Source organism: Chelonoidis abingdonii, chromosome 18 (assembly GCF_003597395.2).
Source record: "Chelonoidis abingdonii isolate Lonesome George chromosome 18, CheloAbing_2.0, whole genome shotgun sequence".
Classification (NCBI taxonomy): domain Eukaryota; kingdom Metazoa; phylum Chordata; order Testudines; family Testudinidae; genus Chelonoidis; species Chelonoidis abingdonii.
The window spans coordinates 14,577,638-14,591,532 of NC_133786.1; the positions used below are offsets into that span (position 1 = coordinate 14,577,638).

A 13,895-nucleotide genomic window follows, 5' to 3' on the forward strand; every position below is an offset into this window, starting at 1 on the left:
TTTTCCTGCTTTCACCAGGCAGATACCAGATTGGATCAGATTATAAGTGTAACTTGCTGGTTCTTTAGCTCAGTATGTGGAGATTCCTGCTTTAAGTTTTGGAGGACCCTCGTCAGTCCTTGGGGAGTCAGCCAAGGTAGTGGGTGTTACACAAGTTCTACAGGGCAGGGGCCTTCTCCTCTCCTGTAAGGCATTAAACTCCCCTGTGCATGTCATCAGATAATAAACCCCGTAAATGGCAGTGTACACTTTAGGAAGAGGGACAGAGCTGTTTCCTGATAAAGCCCACAAACTGTGTGGTTTGGGCAGTGGCTGAACCAAACTGGAGAATTCTGTTCTGGATAGGTTATTTTACCATGCTCATTACTGTAATATCTACAATAACAACAAGGAGTTCGGTGGCACCTCAAAGACTAACAGATTTATTGGGGCATAAGCATTCGTGGGTAAAAAACCTCACATCTTCAGATACGTAGAGTGAAAATTACAGGTATAAATAAACTGATCTTATGCCCAAATACATTCATTAGTCTTTAAGGTGCCACCGGACTCTTTGTTGTTTCTGTGGATACAGACTAACACGGCTACCCCCGATACTGTAGTATTTGAGTGCCTTTGTGTAGTGCCTTAGGAGTGAACCTGCAAAGACTGCATATGTTACAATAGTTAAATGCAATTATTAATTCAAACATATTCAGTTGTCAGCTACAACCCACAAGGTGAATTCAGAAGCAACTTGAAGAGCTCACACTCAGGGCTGGGCCTTTGAGTGCAGATAATTCCCACAACAGAGTTATGTTAAGATAAAAGCATTTATTATTAGTTGTCATTTCTGTTGCAGAAGAACCTAGTGAGCAGGGCCCTGCTATGCTAACTGCTGTCACATACATAGCATGAGACAGCCCCTGCCCTGAAGAGCTTTATAATCTAAGTAGACAAGACAGGTGAAGGACGTAGTTTTATCTGCATTTGATAGATGGGTAACTGAGGCCCAGATCCGTAAAGGTATTTAGGCTCCTAACTTCCACAGCAATCAATAGGAGTTAGGAGCCTAAATACCTTTGTGGATCTGGGCCAAAGAGACTAAAGGCCCCGTTTTTAAAGGTACTTAGGAGGTTAATGAAGCAAAGAGATGCATAGCAGGATTCTAAAGTTCCTAGATGCTTAATTCCCATGGGAGGTCCTTTGAAGATCCCACTAGGCACTTATCTGCATCTTTAGGCACCTAGATACCTTCAAAAATCTGGCCCTAACTGACTTGTCCAAAGTTACACAAGGAGCCTGTGATAGAGGCAGAAAACTGAGACCCAGTCCACTGCCTTAGCCAGAAGACCAATCTTCCCAAATGTTTAGCATCCCCCCTGGACAAAACCTCTCTAGCTGACTCCCCAGGTAACACCAGTCTTTCTTTTAATGCTACACATTTTTGTGACGTTCTGTCTGAGATGAGGATGATCAGAGCATGAAAAGCTCTGACAGCTCCCTTCCCTCTGGGGAAAAGCTAGCTTGGAATTGCTTATCACATTCAGGGAGATTTAAAATCCTCTGTCTCTGATCTTTTCTCCCTGTCTGTCCCCCACCTCCCTAACTGCTCAGCATGGACATTTCTGGGGTGTGCCGATTCGATTCCATGATATCAGTGGGGCTCGGCGCACTCTGGGGGAGCGCAGAATATCAGAGATGAGATTTGTCCTGTTGGCTCAAACAGGAGAATTTCCCCTCAAGGGTTCAGGCTGGAGACCTGATCCTAGCTCCCCATGTGCCAGGGAGAGCTGAGTATGTGGCTGGCAGGAGCAGCCGCCTCTGGAAATCCCTCCAGCAGATGGCACACACAGGCCTAGTGAAGTTTCGCTTCACTGATAGAGAGAAACCTGACACTGCCAGACACTCCCTTGGAGCTGCCAGGGGCTGAACAGGGAACAAGGAAATACAAGCTCTGCTCTCCCTGTGACTTCAGAAAAACATTTTCCGCTTCATGGAAGCAGGAGCGACATGGGCACCTCCTGCAGCTGTGCGGGACGCTGGTGAGTACAGGTTTTGTAGGCGGTGGAGGGATCATGCAGGGGAAAGGAGGTGAGGCTGGAGCGGCTGAGGGCTAAAGTTTTGGCTGACTTTGCCAACTGCTGGGAAAGCGAGTGCGCTTTCCTGCTCTGAGTTCCCAGGGCTCCCATCTGCCTGGGCAGCGGGCAGGCCTGTACCACAGGCAGAGTGCTAGCTGGTGCAGCCAGCGGAGGGTTTGGAGTGAGCAGTGATTGACACCCACCGGGCAGGGGGGTGAATGCCACAGCAGGTCAACAGAGAGCCAAGGTGGGCGAGGTAATATCGTTTATTGCACCAACTTCTGCTGGCGAGAGGGACACGCTTGCACAGAGGAGGGGAGACTTGTGCTCCCTGGGGAGCGGGGAGGATCTGTGCCTGCTCTGGTGCCGAACCTGGCATAGGGTGCTGGGGTGGGGAGGTACTTGGGTCACTTTCACCTCTCTCCTGTGCTGAGGTTGATTTCTCTCCAGATACAGTTTGCAGCAGCCTCAGGGGCAGGCCTAACCAGGGCCGGCTTTAGGAAGTGTGGGGCCCAATTCGAATAGTTTTGGCGAGGCACCGGCAGGGATGACTTAAAAAAAAAAAAAAACCTATGTAAAAAAACACATGGGGCTTGTACTCACGGGTGGTGCTCCGAGTCTTCTGCACGACTTTGGTGGCAGGTCCTATACTTGCTCCAGGTCTTCGGCAGCACTGAAGGACCCATTGTCGAAGTGCTGCTGAAGACCCGGAGTGCCACCGGGTGAGGAAAAATTAAAAAGGCGCCTCTAGCCAGGGAAGAGATTCTCACTGGGCGCAGGGTCCTTTTAGGCGCGGGGCCCGATTCGGGGGAATTGGTGGAATAGGCCTAAAGCCAGCCCTGGGCCTAACTCATGCCTGGCTGCTGCCATTACCCCTGCAGGTCATTCCAGCAGCTGGGAATAGGGTGTAGGAAGGTTCTGGCCACACTCCCTCCAGCTGGACCTGCATAGCCAATGCTGCACCTCCCCGAGTCTCCCTGCACTCAGGGGCCATTCTGCGTGAGGGGGTCCTCAGGGTGGATTGGTGGTGCCTTTACTCTGGCAGGGTACTGCTGTTTAGCCCCTCTGACTCCAGGTTTCACCATCTCTTACCCCTAACTGCAGCCCGCTGCTCTGTCTCCATCCTCCAATCCGCCTGGGCTCTATTTCCAGTCAGGAAATCCAGAAAGTGGCCCTGGGCACATTTGTAGATGCTGTTTCTGCTTGATCCCTCCAAGCTCATGTGGGGCCCAGCCCCATCCTGCCTACTGAAAAGGTGTACAATAAACCACAGTTTGATGCCATGTGACAATATTTGCTGGCCTGGGTGTGAGTTCATGACAGGGAAAATCTGACCAAGGTGAAAGGGAATTATGTGAAGTCAAGCCCCTGGGTGGGTGGGGTGTGGGAGTGGGGGTGTTATAATATATAAATATAAATAGTTTTGTTTTCATTTTGTAATATTACATTTGCTAAAATATTTGAATATTTAAAAGAGACACAGCATCGCTTAGTGACTGGAACTGGGAATCAGGACTCCTGGGTTCATTCCCCTTGCCAAGGGCTCATTACAACCCCTCATCTCCATTACAATCTGTCCATCTCCTGCCCTGTGGTTTTCCCATCCTTTGCTATCTGTTAATATTTGGGAATTGCCTGAAGAATTAAGGGTCTGCTCTGCTGTAGTCCCTCCCAGGTGAACTGGCAGTCTGCAGGGAGGCCAGGGACTCCTGAGGATAAAGAAGATTATCATCCTTGTAATTTCTGGTAGGAAGCATCACAGGCCGCAGTCGGGGTCAGGCCCCTGTTGTGCCAAGCGTTGTACAAACAGAGAAGTAGACACAATCTCTGCCGTCAAAGAGAAACAGAAACCAGAATCTGGAGGCCATGCACCTCTGAAATAGGGGTGAATCTCTGTGCAGGGCTGAGCTAATTGGGAGCTCACCTTTCTAGCCTTCCCCTTCGCAGGAGGGCCTGGGGCAGCCTATCTCCTGAGGGCCCCTCTGCGTAGTGATTGTGCTGGGATAGATGCTGCCAGTTCCCCCTTGGCTTTGTATCAAAGATTGCCTGGAAAGTAGGGGGCCAATCTGATATGTCTGCCAGCTGGATAGCACTAAGAGCCTGATCCTCCAAACGCCAGGGATATTAGGGTCTAATCCTGAAGAGTACTGAGTATCAAAAGACTCAGCACTCTGCAGTATTAGTATGTATTTGTGTTATGGTAGCACCTAGAGCCCCCAGCTGAGATCAAGGCTCCATGTCATAGGCGCTGTACATGGTGGTGAGAGATCACTAGCCAGAGCTTTGTGAAAAGGCATTTAAGTTTCCTGAGAATGGACAGCAAGATAGGCATGATCCAGGGAACAAAGAGTCCCAAGCTTTCTTCCTGCTTCACTTTTATATTGGTGCCTTTTGGTCTGTCCTAAGCTGATGCCATCCTCTCATTGCTGCCCCCTGGTAAGGTCTTTGTGTGGTGGAGAGGGCTTTGGCTTAAAGACTCCTGGAAGCTGTGACCTGCCTTTTGCCCTCTGCTGCCATGCGTGCATGGCTGTGAATTCAGAGCAAGCATATATCTTAAAGGCTGCATCAGGGAGCAAGAAGCAGAGAAGTGCTCTTCTCCTGAGAGTCTACAAAGAATGGGGGGAAAGACACAGCAAAGGGGAGACCTCCACTTCCAGATTCCGACTGGCCACACCCTGCAGAGAAGTACACGAGGTAACGGGGGCTCTGGAGGGTTCGGCAGGGGAAAGAGCAGGAAAAGAATGGGCTCCATATAATCTCTGCAGCAGTGGGTCAGATGCGGCTTTGACTTAACTGCCAAATAATAATACCTAGCTCTTCTATAGCACTTTTCATCAGTGGCTCTCAAAGTCCTGCACAGTCTTTAATGTAGTTATCCTCACTGCACTTCTGGAAGCATTATTGTACTTGTCTTTATTTTTATAGATAGGGAAAGTGACTTTGGGAAGGCTCACCCAGGAAGTCTGTAGCAGAGCAGGGAATTGAACACAGGTTCTCCCAAGTCCTAGGTTAGTGCTCTAATTACTGTGGACAATCCTTCCTGTCATCCAAGAAGAGATGTGTTTTTATTGCAAGTTATCTAGCTATAAAAAAACTCCACATACTTGTCTTGCCCTGCTAACCATCAGTATCACTTTCTTTGACATTTAAGTATCTTACGTTAGTTTTTCTATTTCAGAGTGTGTAAATTGCTGTTATTCCTACATATTACCTGCCTGGGCAGCCCGCTAGGTGCCTCAGCAGAGAGCAAGGCTTTTTAAATAAAGGCTGAGGTTTGCAAAGGGACCTAAGAGAGTTAGGCACCCAATGCCATTGAAAATCCTAGCCTAAATCATGATTATTAACACAGACGACCTTGGGAATGGAGAGTAGGTGGCAAGAAATTCAAATGGTTTCTGGAATCTAAGAAATCATTTTTAAAAAGAACCATTAGGGCAAAAATAGTAATAGAAAAAAAAAAGTTTTACCTAACATCTGGACACATCTGGACAGTGTTTCCACTGAGACTGTGTCCCCTGGGCCAGGGACTCTCAATCTTTTCAGTCTACTGTACTCCTTTCAGGAGTCTGATTTGTCTTGCATATCCCCATGTTTTATCTCACTTAGAAACTAACTTGCTTACAGAATCAGACAGAAAAAAACAAAAGTGTCAACCCCCTATTACTGACAAATTGCTGACTTTCTTTTTACCATATTATTGTAAACTAAATCAATTGGAATATAAATATTATACTCACATTTCACTGTATCATATATAAAGTAGAATAAACAAGTCATTGTATGGAATTTGTTTGTACTGACTTCACTAGTGCTTTTTCTGTAGCCTGTTATAAAATAGGGAATTATCTAGTGGAGTTGATGTACCCCCTATGTACCCCCAGGGGTATGTGTACCCCTGATTGAACCACTGCCCTAGGCCACATAGTCCTTAATTTCTCATTGAAGGAAGGAAACATTCAGCATCAGACTATTCTCTGCAAACAAGGATGTACAAAGCCTCTCAGAGTTTGCTGTTTTCTCAAGCTCTATTAAATGCAACAAATAAAAAAAAAGGGAATATTGCCATCATAAGGTGTTTGAGCCTGTGATGGGGCAATGGGGTGTCACACAACAGAGAGAGAGTTGATCGGTGGGGTGTGTGATGGGCAGTAAGTGGAGATATGTGATGAGTTTTAGGATGGGGGCGCTGTATAAACAGATTTGTGTGTGAGTGAGATGGGGTGCAGTGCAGAAATCTGTGTGAGGTACTGAAGCAGGTCTGTGCCTGTGTGATCAGGTGTAGGATCCTGGGTGTTGACAAGGTGGGGTGTAGAAGCAGGTGTGTATCAGTGGTGTACGCGGGGTGTAGGTGTGTGTGCATGCAGGGGGTGCAGGCCCAGATGGGCATGTGATGGAGTGTGATTTGGGCTGAACGTTTATGGTCTCTTTGAATGGAAATGGGGAGAGCTGTGTCCTGTTCTTGCTTCCCTTCCCTTGTCCATTCTGATTACAGCAGATCTGAGACGGGGAGATTGTTAACCTGCAGACAGCCTCTGAATAACTCCTGCCTGCAGACTGGCTGCTAAACTGTGTCCACAAAGGAGGGCAAGCAAAACAGGTGAAAGCAGCTTGGAAAGCTGATACTGAACACTGCATCTCAGGGAACTGGCCAGAGACTCTCCTGATTATATTTAAAGCTGAGCTATTTTAATTACACTGCCGACCTTCCTGCATGCTGCAAAGGATCAACCAACTCCAGAGCCCAGAAGCTGGGCAAGGCAACTCATAAGAGTCAGTGCAGGAGCTGCTCCCCTGTTGGGGCTGGTGCCATACATGGGAGGGCATAGGGAGCTGACAGGGCAGTGCAGGAACCCTTTCAAAATAGAACAGTGTTGCGCAGAGCAACAGCCCTTTTCCGCAGGATAAGCTCCAGCCTTGTCTTGGAAGGAGTTCGGTCTCTTCTTGCTTGTGTTAACAGCGTCTTCAGTGATCTCAGCATAGCTCTTGCAACAAGGTACAGCTCCTGCTGTGCTGGTCACATACACAGGGCATGGCCGGAGGAGGGTGGTGAACTGAAGTGCAACAGTGACAGTAGCAGGGCTGGGTATTAATAATCCATCTCATTTCCATATAGTGTTTCAGCTCACATGGCGCCTGAGCTGTTTGCAGACGGTGGGCCAAACTCAGCAGCGTCACTGGTTGCAAGCCCACCCATTTCAGTGGGAGCTGCCCTTCATCCACCTAGGCTGATTTTGCCTCCCTGCGCTGCAGCAGGACAATGGTTAATCACTACTCCCCATTATTAAAACCTCTCAGTGCATAATTCGCTTCCTTCCTTCACATGGTTGGTACAGAACCAAAGGCTATTAACACCCTTCCATCCCCGGGTCTTTAAAGCTAGAAAGCACAGAGCTCTTTCAGGTACTGCACTGCCCCTGGGCATGGCTGGGGTGGGTAATGGAAATCCTGTGGGACACACAAAGCCACATGCTCCTTGCATACTCTCCAGTGATTCTCTTCCATTCTTTAAAAGTTGTAGCCCCATGTGTGCAGCCGCAGCCCCTGCGCTGCAGCAGAGACACAGCCCAGCTCTGGGAGCCTCCAAGGCCTAGCATGCTGGACAGAGTCCAGGGCTGGATGTACATGGTAGCATGTTACTAGCCATATAAGGATTGGCACCTGCTTTCCTCTGGTCCTTCTAGCTTTACGGAATGATAACATTTGCTTCATGCATCTGGCTCAGAACGTGACACATATCTGCACAGAGAGACAGCTTGTGCTCCTGGGGCCATATTCAGACCTGTGTAACTCTGCTAATGTCAGTGATGTTCCACTAGGGATGAATTTCACCCTTGTTCAGTGCAGTACTGGGATGTCTCTATGTTTGACCTGTCTCTCTCTCTGGTCCTAATGGGGGAGCTGAGAGCAGGATTTGGCTCAGCATCTGTGGAGCACACAGTTTTGTTTGCTCTGATTCTGTTTAGTCCAAAGACTTGCAGTAGGGGTGAAATTACCTGGGATCCTTCAGAAGCGTATGTTCCATATGCACCTGTTCCTTGAATCAGGGAGGAGCTGCAAGGTTTGGAGCTTTCGGGGCGGCAAACTGGCCCCTGGCCCCAGGAGAAAATGTTTTGTGACAATCCTAGACTATCCTCAGCACCCAGAGCCTTTGATCTCACAGCAGTCCAATCTAAATGGTTCTCGCTCGTTCTGGGGGTATGTGCATATTGGACTGTCCAAGTAGCTGCGGGAGGTGGGTACATGTTTGACGGCATCTGTAGGGTACAGATGATGTGGCACCAGGCTCCACCAAAGATCTCTCCCCCCGCAAAGGCAGAACACAGATTTGAGGTGCACAAATTTCCCCCTAGGACCAGTCTGGCCCACTGTGTCTGTACTCCAAGTTCTGCTTTGGGGTGGTGAGCAAGCCCCCTTGGCTAGACCCTGCTTCTTTCTCTGTGACTGCTGTGCCTCTCCCCGGCTGCCAGGGCTTCCTGGGGAAAGCAGGGTATATGCACAGCACATCAGGGAGCTGCTAACTCTGGAAGAGTACCCAGCAGGCCCTGGCATTTCCAATCCTTCCACAGAAATGGAGTTGTTAGACTCAGGTATCTTAGCAACAGGGACTCCTTGTCATTCTCCTCTCTCTGTTTCTCTGGCTGCAGCTCTCAACAGTGTTACTATGGTATCATAAAGGCATTACCACAGCACAGTGTCAATCCAGCTCATGGGGGCATCCCCACAGTATTGTCCCGTCTCTGGGCCATGTTGCCATGGCGTCAGGCCAGTTCTGGGCCATATCATTGTGGTATCTCCTGAGCTCTGGGCTGTGTGGCCATGGTGTTGTGGGGCTTTGGGCTGTGTTGCCACAGTGTCACTCCATCTCTGGGCTGTGTTGTTGTGGTGTCGCTAAGGTGTTACTGAAGTGTTTGGGCGCTTTTCCGTAGAATGTAGTTGTAATTTTTAAATAGCAGAACCTAATCAGTGTCTCCTGCTCCTATGGCCCATCAGGAACCAGCTTCTCGCCACAACTAGAGATGTTATGATCGCCGCAGAAGCTCCTTTCTGAGTGGCTGTCATTGAAATTGAGACTTCGCCTGCCATTCCATTTGGGCCACCCAGAGATGACACGTCTTTGCCCGTTAGCGGTGATAGTCCCATAAATCTGTTTGCGTTAGACCTATCCTAACAAGAGACAATTCCTGGCCCTGGGAAATGGGGAGAGAGTGTAGCAAAGGCAGAGATGGCTGGTCACACAGGCAAACTACAGAGCTAGGTGTTTGGCTTGACAAGTTAATCACCATCAGTGCTTTAGTTCAGTAGTTCCATGGATCTGTGTGGATTAGACAGTTGTGAGGCTCAAATCTTGCCTCCCTGTTCTGTGCGGGGACAGATAGTCAGGTGGCTAAGGGACAATACACAAGAGTGACTAGCACCTACCCTTGACACATGCACCCAAAAATCTCAGATCCACATCTGGTGTCCCCTTGAGGAGCCTCAGGGACAGTGGGAGTCTGTGTCATCACTTCGTGCAGGCATTTCCCATCCAGGGGAAGCTGCTTCTCCAAGGTCTTATTGGGGGGCACAGCCCAGTGAGTTCCTGCACCTCCTGGAGAACCTCAAGCCCATCAGCTAGTGGGAGATGTGTGCACAGAATCTGAGGGACCATTGTGTTCACACTGACCACTGCAGGCATCGCAGGATCTCCAGAGTATGATTCTCTGAGTCAGGAGAACTGGCAGAGATGCCTCATCAGAACCACTCTCAAGAGAGCTGGGGTCAAATCCTCATTGGATCACAATAGAGAAGGAAGTTAGTGGGTCTCAAACAACCTAAGGGAACACTAGGAAGCAGAATTAATTTAGCTTTACAGACTCAGCCCTTTTTGAAATCCTCCTGTCTTGCAGGGTGATTTCCACTGAGCACTGTTAAGTTTCTATGAAAAACAAAACAAAGCTTCTTCTGTACAGAGAAGTTAGAGTCAAGACTAAAACTCAAACTCCAGTCTGGGCTTCTCCCATGGCTGCCTCAGGTGAACAATTTTAAACAGAAGTCCTACAGTGAGAGGGCTGTCTCAGACCCTGCAGTCTTGTGGGTTAATTCAGTAACACTTTCCACAGGACAGCTCCTAGGTAATTGCAACTGGGAGAGTCTTGCTTGGGCTCAATGGCTGTTGGGGTGTGTCTACATAGCTACAGGGGTAGTTAGTGTACAACAAGCTGGGGTATCCTGCTGGATGCTTGCTGTACGCCAAGTGGCCATCTAGACCCTGCTGCTGAGCACTGAAAGTTCCCTAGTGTCCATTCACATACTTCCAGGGAGCTTTCAGGTTTCTTTCATGTTATTCCCAAATGCGGTGTCTGGGCGACATGTGTGTGTTTGTACATGTGCATGCAATGATAGGAGAAACTCAGGCCTTGCAGTGTTAACCCTCTTCTCTCTCTGATTTCAGGAGATGTCCTTCACCTTTTAAAAGAAAAAAAGAAAAGCAAGGTAAGGGTTTGTGAAACATCTGTGGAGAACAGTCCCACAGGCTTGTGGCTTTCACTCAGAACAGCTACAAATCTGGATTCTCATTCAGACTCCAGAGGCCCCATCCCCTCCAATGATCTGTATGCCAAGTTTCACTCCCTATGAAGCCATGCTGAGACTGGACACAAATCAACTCAGACTTGATGGAACTACCTGATCAATGGAATACAGGTTTCGTAGAATGTATTGGAAATTTTCTTGTCTGGTGCACCCTCCTAAAGCAGGGAAGTGTATGTGCTATGTGGTTTGCACATGGGGAGAATGGACATATGAGGAAGGAGAATGACATGGGGACAGACAGCAGTGCCAAACTCTGGCCTTGAAGCAGCAGAGTTCCCATGGCCCCTGAGAGATGCATTCTCTCCTGGGTTTTTTCTCTTCAGCAGGCCTCCGGAGTTGCTACCTGTTGTGGTGCCTAAACTGGTAACACGGCAAACACCAGGAAAGTCTGACAAACACCAGGAATAAAACATAATGCCCAATGCAGCTAAGAAGCCTTTGAAAGCCAGGCAGGGCATGATCCTGCCTCATTGAAATCAATGGGAGATTTACCATTGACTTCAGTGGGCGCAGGATTCAGTCCCCAATGCACTGTTATTCCTTATTATCATTGCTCCCTCCTAGACAGAATTAATGCACTTTCTAATAGGATGCATACCTGAACAAAGTTCTCAAGGGAGAGGGTGTGTCCATGCTGATGTAGATACCATACCAAAGGGGTGTGTGTATTATCAATATGATTCACAGACAGACACCGCTTTTGGGTTTGGGAATTTGTTATTGTGCCTTTTGGTAAAGAGCCACATTTGTGCTAAATTATCCACAAAACAATTCCAGCTGGACAATGACACCACAATGTTAGGGCTGTGTGAAACTGGTCGTAAGGGATTCGTGTGTCACTCCTAGTCTTTCACCTAAAGTGCCTTAGGAATGTTATAGGATTTTGTGAGAGAGCTTATGAAAATTCTAAACATGTTTAAAATGGCTAAATCTCATGCCAAAAAGGACTTAAATTGCCGTCTTGCTGCAAACCAAAGGGTGTGTGAGCACCCTCAGCTGGCTGTGCAGCATCCGCAGCTTAGTACTCTTCCTAGAGCTGCAAACATCAGCTGGGAACACAGAGAAATAAACCAACAGCCCGCGAACCAGACCTTGCAAAACACATTTGCCAAATAGCAAAGGACAAAATGGGTATAGACAAACCGTGGATCTGAGATGCTCAGAGGGGCTGACGCTGTCTGTGGTGTGTACCTCCTACTAGGCACTTTATGGTCCCCAGCATGTTGTCCTCTCTGGAAAGCTCATTTTCCAAAAAGAACAGGCCTGGGCTTTCTTGTGTGAGGCATGCTCCGAAGACATGATTCAGTGGGGACTTCAACTGGGCTGGAAATTTGAAAAGGGCCCAGTGGAGAGAGCCTGTGTACTGGACACCACTGCTGTGGTATGCATAAGAAGGAGCAATACCCACCAGTTAAATCACCCTGATTGTCTGGTGTTTCTTTTGCAGGCACTAGAGCAAAACAGATGAGCCAACTGCACCAGGATGACAGGAAGGTAAATGGCCCCTAAAGACATTTTACTAAACAGACAAGTTGAAAATACAGTATTCAGCCTCTCAGGGTACATCTGCATTGGAACTGGGACAGCAAGGGTAGACTCACACAAGCTAGTTTTGATTGAGCTAGCTTAGTAAAAATAACCATGTAGCGTCAATGGCACAAGCGAGCCGCTCAAGTGCATACATAGGATCCCGGGAAATATTGTACTTCAGTGGCTGAATTGCTTTTTAGTGAGCTAGCTCAATTGAAGCCAGCTTCGGTCTGCCTGCACATGCTGCAGTTATACTTCCTGATTGCTATATAGACATACCCTTACTTTCTGGGCTAGCGGGGCTGGGAAAGCTTTGGGAGCTGCATGCTCAACCCCTAGGGTAGTTCCCATTGCCAGGCTGGCAGGGACTGAGAATGGTTTGGAGGCAGCATGTTGCGGTCTATGGGGAGCTGGCATAGCCTTTTGGTTGACGCCAGGTGCAATAAGGGAGTGGTGTTGAGCCCTCCTGTGAGCCCACAGTGTGGGATGGGGGGAAAGAATGGGGAGCTGATTCTCTAGCACTCTTTTTCCAGAAGGGTCTGCAGGCTGCTCACACATACGATGACGTCTCGAAGTTTCCAGTCTATGCTACTGTGAACAAGCCCAGGAATGTGAAGCATGATGACAGCGTACACTATGCAGATATCCAGGTGTTCACCAGGGCCCGGGAGCGCTCGGCCCAAGAGGTGAAGAACTTGCAAATACAGAATGCAACGGAGTATGCCACCCTTAACTTCCCCTATCCCAGAGTGAAATACGATAGCAGAAATGGGACCCTGGTGTAAGAGGTGCAGCAGCTTCCTTCAGCAAAAGTGTTTCACAGACTGAGATGCCGTAGATTCAAGCCTGTATCCCCATGGACGCATGGGTCTCTCTGAGAATGTGCAGAGAACCTGGATCCTCCAGCTGTATTTGGTTTTGAAGGACTCTAATATTTCTCGTAACTGAATAAAACTTTTCATTGGGTTTTGCTCAGAAAATCCAACTTACCCCTTTAGAAACGTCAGGGATGTTTCTGAGGCTGGAAGGATGTCTGCTTTGGGCCCTTCTAGAAAGTAAAGGTGCTCCCTGTCTAATGAAATCATAGCCCAATGCCATGGGGAAGTGGTTCATGGCATGGCAGGAGGATTAGCTCAGCACCAATAAGGCAGATCTGGAAACCCAGAACAAAGGATTAGATAAGTTAGAACAAGTGAAATGTTTGCCACTGGATTTTGTTTCAACATCAAGAAAACCCTGCAGCTGTTACAGAAAATGACAGGTGGGTGATACTGTGAGGAAATTGCATGGACCATGTCACCCTATGCATGCTGCAAACACTAGCCCTTCCACTTGGCATGCTTCAGACACTAACCCCGTACCATTTCCCCAATGAAGCAGTGTGTTCCCACCATGCACAGTGCTCTGCAATGCTAAGAGCAGGAATGCAGGGTCTAGACATAGCTATAAAGCAGCCCTTTCAGCAGTGTGATGGTTATAGATGTGGATCCTTGCCCCTGAAAGGGAATGAGAAGCTCTTAGCTATGGTCTGAAATGAAAGTAACTAAAATTTACAAATTAACTTTTGAACAATAATTTTAAATCCTCTGCTAACACTTAAGGGCAGGTCATCCAATCCTCATACATGCTGGCAGTTTGCATGTCTGTGGGATTGGGGATGAATCATAGCCAACCTCAGATAGGGTTTAGGACCCTTTTTTCTTCCTTCCTGTGTTATGGCAGCAGATGGCGTCA

The 13,895-nt window shown here is 48.2% G+C and overlaps 1 protein-coding gene across 2 annotated transcripts; it reads left to right on the forward strand.

Annotated features, from left to right (window-relative positions):
* The first annotated feature begins 1,906 nt into the window (after positions 1-1,906).
* C18H11orf52 (chromosome 18 C11orf52 homolog) lies at positions 1,907-13,685 on the forward strand. Of its 2 annotated transcripts, none has more exons than XM_032788028.2 (4): positions 1,907-2,024; positions 10,492-10,532; positions 12,079-12,125; positions 12,695-13,685. In XM_032788028.2, exons 1-4 carry the CDS (start codon positions 1,993-1,995, stop codon positions 12,944-12,946), a joined length of 372 nt encoding a protein of 123 aa, XP_032643919.1. In that variant the 5' UTR covers positions 1,907-1,992; the 3' UTR covers positions 12,947-13,685. The 2 variants fall into 2 exon arrangements, with proteins under 2 accessions (XP_032643919.1, XP_032643920.1); XM_032788029.2 differs by having other exon boundaries at positions 1,910-2,024; positions 12,698-13,685.
* Positions 13,686-13,895: the final 210 nt, after the last annotated feature.

Excerpts from the sequence above, each read along its gene's own strand:
- C18H11orf52 (XM_032788028.2), top strand. The coding sequence starts at position 1,993 with ATGGGCACCTCCTGCAGCTGTGCGGGACGCTG. Across the intron at positions 2,025-10,491 it reads TGCAGCTGTGCGGGACGCTG|GAGATGTCCTTCACCTTTTA; the intron begins GTGAGTACAGGT and ends CTCTGATTTCAG. Across the intron at positions 12,126-12,694 it reads TGCACCAGGATGACAGGAAG|AAGGGTCTGCAGGCTGCTCA; the intron begins GTAAATGGCCCC and ends CTCTTTTTCCAG.